The 14964-nt window shown below is 42.7% G+C and overlaps 1 protein-coding gene across 2 annotated transcripts; it reads right to left on the bottom strand.

Moving 5' to 3' along the window:
• Positions 1-426: 426 nt before the first annotated feature.
• Positions 427-9024, bottom strand: LOC129598813 (retinoic acid receptor RXR-alpha-B-like). 2 transcript variants are annotated; one of them, XM_055496872.1, is made up of 6 exons: positions 8119-9024; positions 5281-5438; positions 5064-5194; positions 3865-4186; positions 3120-3350; positions 427-1267 (listed from the first exon to the last, which is right to left on the bottom strand). In XM_055496872.1, exons 1-6 carry the CDS (start codon positions 8535-8537, stop codon positions 732-734), a joined length of 1797 nt encoding a protein of 598 aa, XP_055352847.1. In that variant the 5' UTR covers positions 8538-9024; the 3' UTR covers positions 427-731. The 2 variants fall into 2 exon arrangements, with proteins under 2 accessions (XP_055352847.1, XP_055352848.1); XM_055496873.1 differs by having other exon boundaries at positions 5064-5182.
• Positions 9025-14964: the final 5940 nt, after the last annotated feature.

The following is a 14964-nucleotide window of genomic DNA, read 5'->3' as shown; positions in this document are numbered from 1 at the left end:
GCCACCCAGTAGCGGGAATTTCGACCGGCTTCGAAATGTTTGGGTTTACATGCGAAATTAGAGGAGATCGGTCCATAAAGAGACTTCGGGTGCACCTGAACGCATTCAGACTCTTTGTAATTTTGTTACAACCATAACTCCCGAAACGGATGTTGTGCACAAAAATGGTTTTCACGCCTAGAAGTATGTATACAAATAATCTGACTACTTTATGTCATAAATCAGGGCAAAAAAGTGTTTGGGAGTTGGAAGTGCGCAAAAGTGAAAAGTGAACGTTTTCGTGCATGCATCTGTATACGAATTTCGTACCATGTACCGGGTCAGTGGTCATATCCCTTAAATAAAATTGTCCATTATGTAAAATACTATAAAATACAAAACAAAGACGTTAAATATTATTTATTTTATAAATATAGATAATATATGTAACATTTCAGCTTTTAATGATATCCGCTTCGCACGGCAAAAACCAGTACAACCACAATCCAGACTGCTACAATATACATTTAAAAAACGGCAATAAAAACTTTCCGGTTAAAAGCCATAAAAAAACACCAAGAAAAAAACCACAAGCGTGTGTAAAAAATGTTCATCCACTCCAGACAAAAAAAGAAATCGCCAAAAAGCTGGTGAGAAATTAAACACCAAAGACAAACTACAAAAAACACCATAAATAATTAAAATAAAATCCTCCCGTTAATCTCATAGCCACCCGCCGCGGGGAACCGTGTTCACGAGAAGGAATTCGACGGCTCCTGCTTAATCAGCCCATTCGCGAACCCGAACATGTCGGCCCCCGGGGGCGACCGACTCCCGGCGGGGGCGGCGCCCCACGCCCCACCCGCCCCATTAGCGCCGCCGAAACTCGACTGCAGGAACTCCGACACCGGGCCCATGACGTTCAGGCCCCCCAGATGGCCGTTCCCGGGGGCGGTGGCCCCTGTCGCACCCCCGTTGGGCGGGAGGAGGAGCTTGCGCTGGAATTCCTCGTTCTCCACGTCGACGGCGATGGAGCGGAGGTCGCGGGTGGGCTGCTGGAGGAGGCGGGTGAGGAAGCCCTCGATGGGGAGGCTGGGGAAGAGCTGCGAGAAGAAGAGGTAGTCGGGGCATTTCAGGCTGATGCTGCGCAGGGAGGGCAGGCGTAGGAGGATCTTGGCGAAGCGGGAGAAGTCGGCCGGGTGCATCTGGTGGCAGTGCTCTTCCAGGCCGGAGTACAGTTTCTCGCGGCAGGCTTCCACGCGCTCCGTGTTCACTAGGCCTTTGGCATCTGTGGGTTATCGAAAAAAATCAGTAAAATTACTAAAGAAAGCTATAAAAAAATCACTAAAAAAAATCCGCATTTAAATCAATAATGACCAAAAGCCAATAATAAAATCCATAGTAAAATTAATATTCCTTAATAATATCTATAAGATAACTGACTATTCCCAAAAGCGTTGTTATTGTCAGCACAACTACCGTAGCAAAACTGGCGCAATAATAGAATTAAAAATAAAATTTCAACATAAAGAAAACAAAACACAATGCAATTTAATAAAAAGACTTTTCCTAGAATCCATTTTTCAAAAAGACGGTAATTTTTCTGGAAGGGTTTTTTAAAGCTGAATAAAAAAATTTTTATGTATAACCTTATTTTAGTTAATTTAGGAAGGATATTTATACGCACCAATAAGAGCGAAATTAAGTAGTATTTTACTGCATCTAAAACGGCCATAATTCTGCCCATTACTTACTTGTTAGAAAAGCAAAATTTTATATAATACAGCCCTGCTACGCCAAGTTGGGACAGTTGCACAAAATAAATTATAAAATATTTGTATTTATCGTTTTACTTGTATCCTTTAACATTACTAGTGTAACTTTTTATTACAAATCCAGAACTGTTAAAACCATCAAGTTCGAGTCTGCCAGTGGCGAGCCAAGCGGTTATTTAGGGGGCGGGGTGGTGATCTGTTTTAGAGCTCTTATAACTTCCTCTTTAAAAAATTCACCGATCGATATTTTCTCGAGGACTTTTTTGAAATCTATTGAGAGACCCAAAAGGTGTCCATCGCAAGTTGGCAAAAGAATTGTGCTCAACCAGTGCTCGCGGTCGGCACGAAATTAAGGGACGTTCCCATAGACAGCTATGTTATAACCAATCATCGGGAGAACTGGGTTGCCTAGCACACATAGTGTTGTATCCTCGAACTGATATTTTCCAAGGATGACACAGAGATAACGTCATTAAAATTTAATATTTTGACTGACATCTATTGCACAGAGGGGAAGATGGTTGGTCCGAAAAAGGGGAACAAAATATCAACAAAGCTGCAGATAGAAAACGATATAGTTGCTGTTTGAACTCTCTGGGACGGAATACCCCGGGCTTATTGTGCGGATAGCGAGACTTAAATTGACACTATAAACTTCCTGAACGAGATTTTACCAAAACAATTTACATTCGGCACCTTGCGACTGTATGGCGAGCATGCAGAGGAAGTCATCCTCCAGTTTTCGGGCACCTGCAGTCAGACTGCAAAGGTCACTCACACCTGGCTGAAATCGACTAGCATACAGGACAGTTTGCAAGAGTACTGCATCGCGAACAATCTAGAGTTACCAATTTAAGACTATCACACCAAAAGAATTTTTAAACAAATTCTAAATGGGAAGTGTCCAATCAGATCGATGGATCGAATCATATTTTCCAACTAGTCTGCTCTAGTTTTAATCTCATTATAATTCGAAACAAGCTTCCAGCATGAAAACCTCAAATGCAAAAGATGTTGGACAAACATAGGGATCATGTGAACATTTGATAAGTTTTAATCTGGTGTCGGCTGATTCATGGGAATATTTGGGAAAAACTGTCCCAACTTGGCGTAGCAGGGCTGTATAAATCATGAGAAAATTTTCAAGGGCGTTATTTTTTCAGTTTCAGAAAGCTTACCACCACCAGCAAAATTCAAAAAAATACCAGCCATTTTACGTGATCTGTAGCGTGATGAAACCAGCTTAAAATCACGCATAATTCCACACGGCCCAACCGTTGCGGCAATCCGCTTCAACAGCCGCTTTAAACGCGTATACCGTTGGTTGTTTGTTGACTAACAAGTGCACAGTGAGAGAATGCCTACCGGGATTGAAGAGAATGATGCCGCGCAGGCAGGCCAACTCGAAGCTGTCCACTTGAAGATCGGTCAGCTTGGCGATCAGTTCACACGACATCCGCTCCACCAGACCGCTCAGGCCGAACAGCGAGGCCTGGGAGGGGCTGATGGCCATGCCGGAGGACAGCACCAGGCCCTGCTTGAAGTTGGCGAACATGGCGCGGGCGCCCATCGCCGACAGATGCAGCTCATTCCAGCCTAACACACAATTAACAACACATCATCACCGTACTGAGTCGTGTATGAGCACGAAACACTGGGCAGCGTACACGCTAACACGGAAAACAGCACCTATAATCTGGTTATCTTCGGTTGCGGCGTGCGTGCAATAAAAATATTCCCACGGCTCCGACAAAATTTCGAAAAATAACTGCGACAGCAATACCAAAAAATCTCCATTGGAGATGTTTTTTTACTGTGCTGGATCTGCAGCATTGTAATTAACCTATTAAAAGCTGATAATGTCGAATTTATTATTATTAATTAAGCCTTATAGTGTAAAAGAACTAGGCAACTTCTAATAAACAAAAAATTACAAGAAATGCTTAAAAAAATCACCACAAATCATCCGACCATAGTAGACAGAGCACGGTTTGTTTTTATGGCACACTCGTACCAAAAACAATTAAAACGTAATTCAATAAAAACAGCAAAAATCAATAAAAATCGGCCAACACACTGTCACGGCATTTTTAGTTTTTCCAGGACGTACCGCATTTAATTAGGGCCACCTGGTCGTCCAGCGACAGCTCCGTGACCACCGGACAGCGTTTGACATACATGACGGCCAGATGTAGTTCCTTCTCGCAGATATCCACCAGCTGGCGGTTAGTATCCGGTTGCTGCAGCATCCCGTGGCCGAAATCCAGCGGCCGCACATGCACCTCCCCCGGCCCGGCCAGGAACGCCCCCAACATCATGGCGTCGGCCTCCTGCAGCCGGCTCAACGAGAACTCCACCGTGGCGGCGCTGTTGAATGCCGGATTGGGCGTGGCCGTCGTCGTCGACACGGCGGCGAACCCGTAACTGCCGCCCTATTAATATTATCATTAATATTATTGTCGCACTACAATAGGCAAACTCTATCAAGGAAAGTGACCCGGCATATATGGTGCCAAATTCGGGTACATGCACGAAACGTTTCGCTTTCGCACACTAGCAATCAGGTGTACCAAAAGTCTCATTAAGGACCGATCTCCTTCCAATTTTGCACAAAAAGGCACGTAAGCATAGAGCTCGTTTTGACACGGAACCGAAATTCTGGAATTTTTTTCCAGTTTACAAGAGAATTCTAAATTCTTGAAATTGTTTTCAAAATTTAAACAGCATGATGGAAACCTGGTGTTGTATAAAACGATCTCTACTCGTATGCTTTTTTAGGCAAAATTTGAAAGGAACCGGTTCATAATGAGACTTGTGGTGCACCTAAACGTTTTGGAATTTTCTTACAACCATAACTCCATAACCGGATGTTGAGCGCACAAACGGTCTTTTCGCCAATGTAAACAAATCATCTGGCTGCAGAATGTCATAAAAACAAAGTTCAGGAGCCGCGCGAAAGTGAAAGTTTTCGTGTATGCACACGAATTCGGTACTAGTTTGATGTAGTACCAGATCACCATCTTACCAGGCTTTTGGAAAATGTTTTTGTCAATTTAGAAAATTTTATAATTTTTTTAAGGTTAGATTTTAAGAGATAAAAGTTACCTAACCTATGGAACGAAGTCAGGACATACAATCTCAAAACCAGGCGTACTAACACCAGACTACGGGCAATTAACATATCAAATGTATGATGATAGTTGTAGTTTATACGGTTTTGCATAATTCAAACCAAACGAGTACACGGTTTAAGAAACAGCTAATGAAACAAGAGCTCATGAAATGTGCGATTATTATTATCGCAGCTACCTGGCTGCTGGATTCCGGCTCCATGTCGGCGGAAGACGCCGTACTGCTGTTCAGCGTGTTGCTGTGGCCGCCGCTCTTGTGGCGGTTCTCCTTGGCGCGCAATCGCTCCTCCTGAACGGCTGAAAGAACAACTATACCCGCTTAATCTTCGTAGGGCTGTTCTGCGTAAAATAATGCAGGAGGACGGACAAATGTGCCGGAAACGGGGGACTAGTACCTTCCCGCCGCATGCCCATCTCCAGGCATTTCTGATAGCGACAATACTGGCAGCGGTTGCGCTGGCGTTTGTCGACGATACAGCTGCGCTCTTCGCGGCAGGCGTACGTTAGATCCTTGCGAACTGTGCGTTTGAAGAAGCCTTTGCATCCTTCGCAACTGCAAAGTACATAATTTTAATAATAATAATTATTATTAATTTAATAATAATTTTTAACCGCATGCAGAAAATTTTAAATAAATTTGACCACAATTTATTACAATATATAAATATACATAAAAAATTAAAATATAAACGAGCTATATAAAATATATTCTACAAAAAACATACAACTTTTAATGAGCCGACTTGGTCTTCCACCATTAACTGTCGCGGTACATTCGTCGTTTTGCTTCGAATAATTCCAAACTTTAAAAACAAATGTCTCTCAAACTTCATATTGCAACTTTTAATTGTTTACAATTAGTTTCAAATCTGACGAAACTGTTTTACAAATTTTTTATGCCAAAAAATGTTTAATAGAACCTTGAAAAAATAAATCCTTTTAATTACAAATAATTCAATTACATCTTATTTTCTGCCAATATTAACAGCGACTTCCAGCAAATTCAGAATTATTTTTTCTAAAAATCGCACAAATTTTAATATACATTTATTTCACCAAATTTCTATGTCAAAACAACACTTGATTTCGACGTGACATTTTCCTGTTTTGCACTACCGCATCACTGGGCAATCAAGCCATCCCTTTGTACATCGAACAAGGGAGCGCCCAGAAAATTGTCACAACCGCACGTGAACGCAACCAGCGGGAATAATTACGCACTTGCACTACCATCTCACTATCGCTGCTTATTTTGTGAATTTGTGGCCAGCGATAATTCCCGATAAACCACAGCGCCATCACACCGGGAAATCACTGTCCTAATTCGGCCTAATCACCCGTCATATCGCGATAATAACCATTTATCAGGGGAACATTGACATTTGCCCGTGTATAGCGTGACCCGGCGTATCAGATGCAGGAGGACACACACGATAAGGTTACCGCCAATTACGCAACGGAAGTCAGTACCGGCGCTGCAACCGTACACCGCGCAATCAGGAGAACAGACAATCGTAATAATTGTACGATACGCAATATACACACTCGTGCATTTCTCTCAAGACTTGGAAGGCGCTCACTCCTCCGAGACCGGCCAGTCGGGTCGTCAAACATTTCAAGGTTAAACCAGTAAAATACGCGCAGCCTGGCAGAACAACTCGGATAATTATGCACTACACGGTACGGCTGAAACTGATTTTTTACTTGAACATTTTTCCGAGTTTAAATAAAATTACAATAAATTCCGGAATAAAACGGCGCTCCTGAAAACCGGCACTGTTTCGCAAAAATTAATAATTTTAAATTTTGCACATGGTTAAAAATTTAACATTAGACCAATTCAAGCAGCGACAATATTCTAGCAAAATTCACATTATTTCCGGCTGAATTTGCAGCTGCTTCGGCTTATAAAAATACTGTACTGTTCATTAATTCAGAATCCCAAGCTTATTATTAAATTCATCATTAAATAATCAATATTATTTCGACCCTTCCCATCACATTCGAATAAAACAATTAATTAATTAATAATTCTACAGTATTTTTCTAAAAATAATTCTCAGTGAAATAAACAAATGGTATGTCCAGAAAATGCGCGCATCGGGTAAGAAGCTATTCAAGCTACCCAATAAAAATGCAGAAAAATAATGCCAAGTTCGACATTTATTTAGAAAAAAATCTGGATAAATCTACAATAATTTACTGTGACATGCTGAAAAGAAATGCCATTAAAATAAAAAGTATGTTAAAAAAATAAACGCATAAGATAAGAAATTACTCCAACATTACTGAATTTACTGTTGAAAAAATAAATAAAAATGCCAATTTACGAAATTTATTCACCAAAAATCTGGGTAAATTAGCAAGCGCCTTGTTAATGCCACTGTTGATTGTACCAACTTAACAAGCTCATAAAATATGTTTTCTTTAACGGCTTTACGCCAGCGCCAGCCCCGCTGGCGATACAACATACATCGGTGTTCTATCGAGAACATCTGCCGTGATTGCCACGACGACGGCCGGTCGTCACTCAGCTCCGGCTTTTTCGGTCAACATGCGCCGGGGCCCATAAAAACCCATGCGCACACCGCACAAGGCAACATACTGCCACACTTTCTTTTTGACCAACATACACTAATATTACTACGCACACATTTCCCTAATAATCAGCTATTTCTACTGTCCGCCGACCCCAAAACCGGCTAATTTCTGACGAAAAGAAAACAAAGAAGCCCCAAGAGAGAGTGCTGTCGCCGACGTGCAAATATTTTATCCGAGAATATTCAATTTCCAAAATCTGTTTTACAAAATCCAAATAATGTAATTCGCGCTAAATAAATGCGGAAATAATTGTTTAATATACCATTTGAAAAAATCAAGCACAACCACCAAACAGAAAAATCATTACCGTAATTACTGCAAAAATAAATTATTTAAAACTATAAATTCCACAATAAAATTGATAAATTTTGTTTTTGTCATGTCGTTCGTTTTCTAATACGCACAACTGTTGAAAAAATTACCATACAACGATCAACAAATATTCCACCAAAACAGTAAAACTCAAAGTGAACAAAAATACAAATGGAAAATCCATCAACGAAAAAATAAATGCGGCTCGACACATTGAAAAACTGTATCGCCTATGCCATCACCCGCATACTGTACCAAACACCACGAGTTGCGCCGTAAACCAAACGGCTAAAAATCACAAAAATCGATCTGTCACTCACCTGAAGACACCGTAATGCTTCCCGGAGGCGCGATCCCCACAAATACTGCACAGATGCTTGGAGATCGACAGGGGATGATTGGGGGGATACAGCAGGCCACTATTACTGCCCGTCGTACTGCCCGCCGGACTGGGGGCCTGCAGGGATCCACCCGCTCCCCCCTGCATGACGACGGTGGAGGGGGAGGGTGATGCGCTGGCGTCCAGATCCAGCGCCGCCGCCCGGTTCATCAACAGATCCGTACTGGAATGGGCCGGCGTGAAGGTCAGACCGGAGCTGGATGTCGTCGTACTGATGGTGTTGGTGGTGGCGTCCTCGTCGTCGTCCTCCGAGGAAGAGATGGGCGACAGGGGGGGTGCTGTGGCCACCGAGACACTGTGTTTGACCGCGGAGGAGGGGAAGGAACGAGAAATATTCATCAGAGATTAATCATCTGTTACGCGGATCATTCGGATATCGGTGCAGAATGTGGAGAGTATTGATATTTTCCACCAGGAAAATATTTATCCGCGACGCGTCCGATTGGTGTGGTGCAGCACTGCTCTGAAGTATTACGATGCTGTCAGATGGCGTGTTGCAACATGTTCAGGTGCAAAGCTGCCGTAGCAGGTTTGACGGTGACGGACATTTTTCTCGATTGACCAGAGGGAAGCTGAAGCACGAGAGAGAGAGAGAGCAAGCTCTGAGAATGAGAAAAATATGCTATTGCAAGCTTGCCAACGAGCTCGCCAAAACGAGTTTAGTGGGTCATGATTTATATACGGCAAACAAGTATAAAGGCAGACTCGACACAGCCGAGATGTACAGAAAGAGAGAGAAGTACGGCGGATGAGACTCAACGTGAGAGAGAGAGAGAAATTAAATGGCTCTCTCGCTTTCCTCACTGCGGCTACTTTTCAATGCACTCCGCGCTCTCCATTGGCAGGTCCAAAACTTGTACACGTCAGCATCATTGTACCGGGATCGCGTTAGCTGCGCACTAATTCGCTTTATTCTACATTCTACTTATTTCTACATAAGCTGTGTACTTCAGCTTTTCTATGATGTCTGATGAATTTTAAAAAGGAACAAAGCAACTTCTTATTTCATTCGCGCAAAAAAGTAATACGTAAAATAAATTTTTATTTACGCTGCAGCCTGTACAGACAAGCACGAAGTGACACTAATCACGCAACGCAATCGATTTCTTCAGAATATGCTACCAAATTCCCAGTACTGCATGATACGTCTACCCGCCCGAGCTGGCAGATTCGTAATGTTCTGCGCCCGCTCTATTCAGAATTTTGACACAACAAGCTAGAAAATTACCGGCTCTAATTACGTAAATAAATGGCTAACCAAGTTTACAAAGTAATGCAAAGCCGCGGCCGCAGTCCGTGTTTTACACAGTATATTTTGTTTGTAAAATAAACTTTTAAGCATGATAAATTATGTAACATGTTCCACCTATAAAATGTAAATTGCGCGCTCAATTCAATGGAATTTTCGCATTGTGGAGCCGCGAGTCCCGACTACTAAAAAAATGCAATTATTTATTTACGGTTACTTATTTATAGGAAGGTATCTCTTCAAACTTTAATTAATTATGAAAAAAATTTTTATGCAACTTCGAAGTTTTCCATTGTACGAGTGCGGAATATGGCAAACCGGAAACGCAGGCGCCGTAATTCAACAGCGTTTTAAAACCGACGGCAGCAAATTTCCTTCATCCTACTGGAAAGCAAAGCTATTTATAATTTTTTTTCCAAGTAGGACTTACAAACGCTGATCGGACAAACGTGTTCGTTGAACGTTGTTGGGCCAGCGCGTAGCACCAAACCGGTGCACCGTATTAGTCCCCATTATCAAGTACAGAGTACCCGCGTATACCGATGTGTACTTCGGTAGATCTGCATAAAGCGGTGGTGTGTGCGACCTTGAGAGAGTTCACGGGTGTCACCTGCTGAGCGTAATGCAAACAGCACGCTCAACCTGTCCGGCGGTGTGTGTTCCCGGTTGCAGTCGCGGTAATGTGAGCCGGCAGCGTCATATCCATAATACTCGTATGTTTACGAGCAGTCCGGGCTTTATTAGCCAACAGCCCGCTTAACAAAGGCATTTAATAAATGTGCCCGGACGAGATGTAAACCGCAACCGTGTACATACGCACAACTGCACTGCCCGCGACCGGATTTCCACTCGACTGCTAAACCGCAAACGAGCAGCTAACCGTAAGTGGAAAATGTGCTCCACAAAATACATACACAGCCACTTTAGTCGAAATGCATGCGTAAAAGCTAAGGTGGGGCATTAGAAAAAAAGTGCGTATTGCATATGATTTTTATATGATATGATTTATAATGCTGTAAAAACGGCGCATATAATTCATATTCTTGAAAATACTTCCAAAAACAAATTAAAACTTATTTCCGTATAAAATTATTTTTATTGCCGGCAATACAATTGGACGTTTTTGGCCATTCGGGCATTTTTCGAAATATGGATTTGCATACCGGACTCCAGAGACACGATGTTCTCCGTGTTGTTCAAATGCGTTATAATTAGCGTTTTATAGCATTTAAGAGTACAGTACGAGGTCATGATCACTACGAGTAATCAAAAATTATCAAGTTTTCTAATTTTGAACAAAGGAAAAACGACCGTTTCTATAGTGTCCTTTCCGCGAATCCATATTGCTAAAGCGTCCGAAATACGGAAGCAAATAACTTATTACGACTGCGCGTTATTTGGCATCAAAGTTACAGTGCGTTATTTTGTGTATATGTATCTCCGGAATTGTTGCGTCACGCCGACAAATCTGTCGTCATTATATTGTCGATGGCAGCTCATATCTGGGAGTCGCTGTGCAATATCTGTACCATATAGCCATTAGTTAAATTACTTTTTTGCTAACCTCACTACGTACAAGTTTTCAACGGGTATAGTGATCTAATAACTTCAATTAATCAAAATTTTTTATAGGCCGGAAGATACGTACAAAGTTCATTAACAGTACAAACAGCCTATCCGGCCCCGATCGGACATCAAATTTTACTGTTAAATTTTTTTAAAAATTTACAGTCGGGTGCCCGTGTAAGGAGAGAAGCGGCTCATGTACAGCGCCAAAGTGTTTTAAAGGTTTTCAACACTTTCCCCCGTGGTACAGTGGTACTGCCTTCGCAGATCTTACGACGCAGCCGGGGTTCGATGCACGGTCATCATGCACCCATCGGTGCATGTTTCGGACGTTTCTTTGTTTCCCTCAGGCTGCGCCCGGCTTACTCCCCGGACTGCCTTTGAGCGGCTGTTAGTACGCATTTCCGTCCGGTGACGGCATGCAATAATCACTTGGATTGCGTAAACGGTAGACGTAATCATGTCAGTGCACCGGTCGGGGAAGTGGTTGCGGCGGCGGGCGAGAATCACAGGACGCACATGCATTTAATCGGCGAACGTGGCGCGGAGTTTAATTTCTTCTTGTCGCTAGGCTAGGCGGAATATTTGTGCTCTGAAGGGATGCCGCAAAAAGCTCGGAATGGTTAGTTGTCCGGCTCATAACGTCTTTGTTTTAGCTGGCATAGTCTGAATAAGAAAAAACACCTGGATGGTTCCTCATGATATACGTTAATCACTCGCGTTTAATATCGGTCGGAAGAATTCTCGTTTTGAGAACTGCCTTTTGATTTCCTGCAGATATAGGTTCTCGTAAAATTCCTTGTCAAAATGTAATTTCATACAAATCATGAAGACTCATCTCATTACCGTTGTTGCTAACAATGATACTTGCTGTGGGCGTCGCTAAATTTTGGCCAATTTGATTGACCGTTAAATACAGCGCTCGCTTTAACAGCTTAAATAATAATTAGTGCTTCAAGTATAAATGTGATAATATAAGTGTAATGCCGACGTATTTTTGCATTCCGGACACATTTACAATATGAATTCGCGTGCCGGACACCAGAGACATAGCGCTCCATCACTTCTATGCGTTGTTCCGCATAAGAAGGCTTGATAATTTTTATTGATCTCGTGCACAAGCGTGTATAAAACAAATCAGTATCACGTAATGATACGGTGTTTACTTTGTACGGTACGCGAATCCATATTGCGAAAGCGTCCGGAACTCGGGAAAACGTCGACTAGCAGACATATTTATAGTGATTCATTATCATTGCTAAACAGTGCATACAAAATGCTGGTTAGGCTTAGAGTTCTGTCACTAGTCCTCATGGTTGTTGCTCCGAAGCAAACGGATTCGTTTGTGTGTAACGCAGTTACTGCCAGCTACCAGGACTTGACAGTCCGTTCTGGCATCTTCGTTCGGACGTTCGGTCAGCGGTCCGTTAACGGTCTCGCTCGCTTCCGTATTCCAGAGATCCGCTAATCCATCTGGATGCAATGGATCTGTCCGGGGAACGTTTGGCCCAGGCAGCCGCCATGTCGGTGGCGGATACACGTGGACAAAAATGAGGTAGCGTGGCGGCTCGGAACCGTTGCCACAGACTCGTCGTGTCAGGTATCCCTTCTCGATAGCGACGCCCAGGGTGTTTTCCTCATCCGGGACCACGGTCCCGTTGGATAAAACGACCGGTAGGTTGGCCGGCAGATTAAACTCGCGCTGTGCGGCCGCTCGGAGCTGGGCCATGGTCGTGGTGGGCGTAGCCAGCACGTCCACGACCAGCCACTGCGACTTTGGCTGCGCATGCGAGGCGTAGGATATATCCAGATCGGGGTGTGCAAATGAGCCCGCCGGATGAATGCACGCCATCTTGATTGGCACCGTCGTGTTCGCACGATGGATCGCCGAAGAAAACGACGTCATTTCTGTGGATAAGATTCTTGTACATACACTGATACACATATGGCCCGATCGTTATTGTGGAAGACGAAATCGACATACTTTTTCTAATAATTATTTCTGTCACTGCGAGAAGTGCCGAGAACGAAATTATTTTTCGGAAAATTATCACCGTTGCCACATTTCGGAAAATTATCACCGTTACTGTTCATCACCTATATGGTGCGCTAATTCAGTAACCGCCGACCGTATCAACTAGTCTCGAGCTTTCTTATGCCAGTTTGTTTTTTTACGACCTACTGATGATCTGTGTCAGATTCTTATTATGCGATTCGATATCGATTAACTGTTGCCGATCGCCGGGGAAAAATCGTGAGTACCTTGTTGCACCTTAATACCTAATACCAATGCTCGCCAACAGGTTATAAGAAGTTCAGAAGGTGTTAGAAATTATATTTTTATAAAAAGTTATTCTTAAAGTGTCTTATTAGTAGAACATACTTGAAGCTGTGGCTTCACATTTCCTGCGGCTCCGGTAACCTTTACGGTGCAGTTCGGCAGGTGGCCAACGAGAAGGTACTGCCGTCGCCTTCAAAACGTTTTTTCCTCTTGTTGAGTCGTTGTAGTGTTGGTGCACGAAATCATCGTCCGTGAAATGTTTGCGGCACACAATATCATGCTTAGATGGAGGACGCGGGTTACCGCAAAATCCGATCCATAAATCGCGATTGGGACAACCTTCTTTAGGAATATGATGAAACGATAACTTCCGCAACTGTCCAGCTTTCTTCCCTTTCGAACCTTGTGTGCTTGGACAGTACAGCACAAAACATTTCGTCACCATGTTTTACAACATAAAAAGATCAGTCAGATATACGAGTACACATGATTGTTATGGCACGGTTCGTCGATAAAAACTGCATGCAAAATTAAATTGTTTTACTGCGTTGGCTTTGTATCGCAGTGTAATGATGTAGACCTATTTCCAGGAAACAAATGCATGGTACCAGGACGCGCACACATTCTTGGTCTGCTCCCTTTCCAAGGCTTCCTGCGTCTATACTTATACGAGACTCGTGTGTATAATCTCCTTCATTGTGCACTACGCTTTTGCTCGCAACTTGCACATTTCTTATAGCTTCAAAACTGCAAAGCGCTTACTTTAATCCCAGTGCGCTCCCAGTCTGGCTGCGCCCTTGTACATAACTACCGAAAATACCTTTTTCTGCATCTGCATAGATGGAGCGGCAAGCAACGTTTACCTTACAGTCCAAAAAGTAATGCCGTTACACTGTAACTGCTTACCCTTATGGCCACATTGTGAGCTCAGTGTATTCTCAGAAAAATCAACAGGTATTATCTACTGTATTTCTAAGAAAATTCTAAGAAAATGGGCATAATCACTCGGATGCGCAAGTAACGTACAGAGATATTGCAAACTCTAAGCTCCTAATGCTTTAGTACAGAGTGCTGAGTTATTGCAATGGCCCATTTTAGTGACATTTCAACACAACAGGATATGCCAAAGGTCAGCCGGTCCAGGCAGAAAAGATTCCATTGCGCCCACTCTAGATTGTTCATTGTGTGCCTAGTCTTTGGAGCAACGTTGTATGATGAACTCCCCAGAACCCAGCCGTCTGAAAGTTGCGACTGATATCTATAATGCTTTCAGATTTAGTACAGTAGAGCTGCTTCATGATTTTATCGGCATTCGGGCAATAGTAATAGAAGCCTTTCACTGCGGTTTGCATTCTTTCGGAACAACATATTGTATTTCAACGAACAGAAGCAGCATCCGAAAAACCGACTAGTTATTCCCACTTATTTCCTAGCATAACCTTTGATTATACTTAAAGTGCCACTGCTTCGATAAAGATCTTTTTTCATCTGATTTTTGCCGAATCCTACGTATAGTTTTTGGCATGGTGCATAAAAATGCCAATATTTTTCCGATTTACGTTTGTTAATGTCCAGAAAACAAAACTATGAAATGTACATAAACTTATCGTCAAGCACGGAAAGCTTAAGTTTTCGGCGCAGGTGTGGTACACACGATTAGTGTAACAGCT

The sequence above is a fragment of the Paramacrobiotus metropolitanus genome, unplaced genomic scaffold (assembly GCF_019649055.1).
Source record: "Paramacrobiotus metropolitanus isolate TYO unplaced genomic scaffold, Prichtersi_v1.0 Parri_scaffold0000130, whole genome shotgun sequence".
Classification (NCBI taxonomy): domain Eukaryota; kingdom Metazoa; phylum Tardigrada; class Eutardigrada; order Parachela; family Macrobiotidae; genus Paramacrobiotus; species Paramacrobiotus metropolitanus.
Note: the sequence above shows the minus strand (reverse complement) of the source record. Positions and strands in the feature narration are given on the sequence as shown.

What these genes read in the sequence shown, in the direction of transcription:
- LOC129598813 (XM_055496872.1), bottom strand. Translation starts at nt 8,537, where the DNA reads ATGAATATTTCTCGTTCCTTCCCCTCCTCCGCGGTCAAACACAGTGTC. An exon ending in AAGCATTACGGTGTCTTCAG is followed by an intron (nt 5,439 to 8,118) that starts GTGAGTGACAGA and finishes TGTACTTTGCAG; the next exon opens with TTGCGAAGGATGCAAAGGCT. An exon ending in GATGGGCATGCGGCGGGAAG is followed by an intron (nt 5,195 to 5,280) that starts GTACTAGTCCCC and finishes AAGCGGGTATAG; the next exon opens with TTGTTCTTTCAGCCGTTCAG.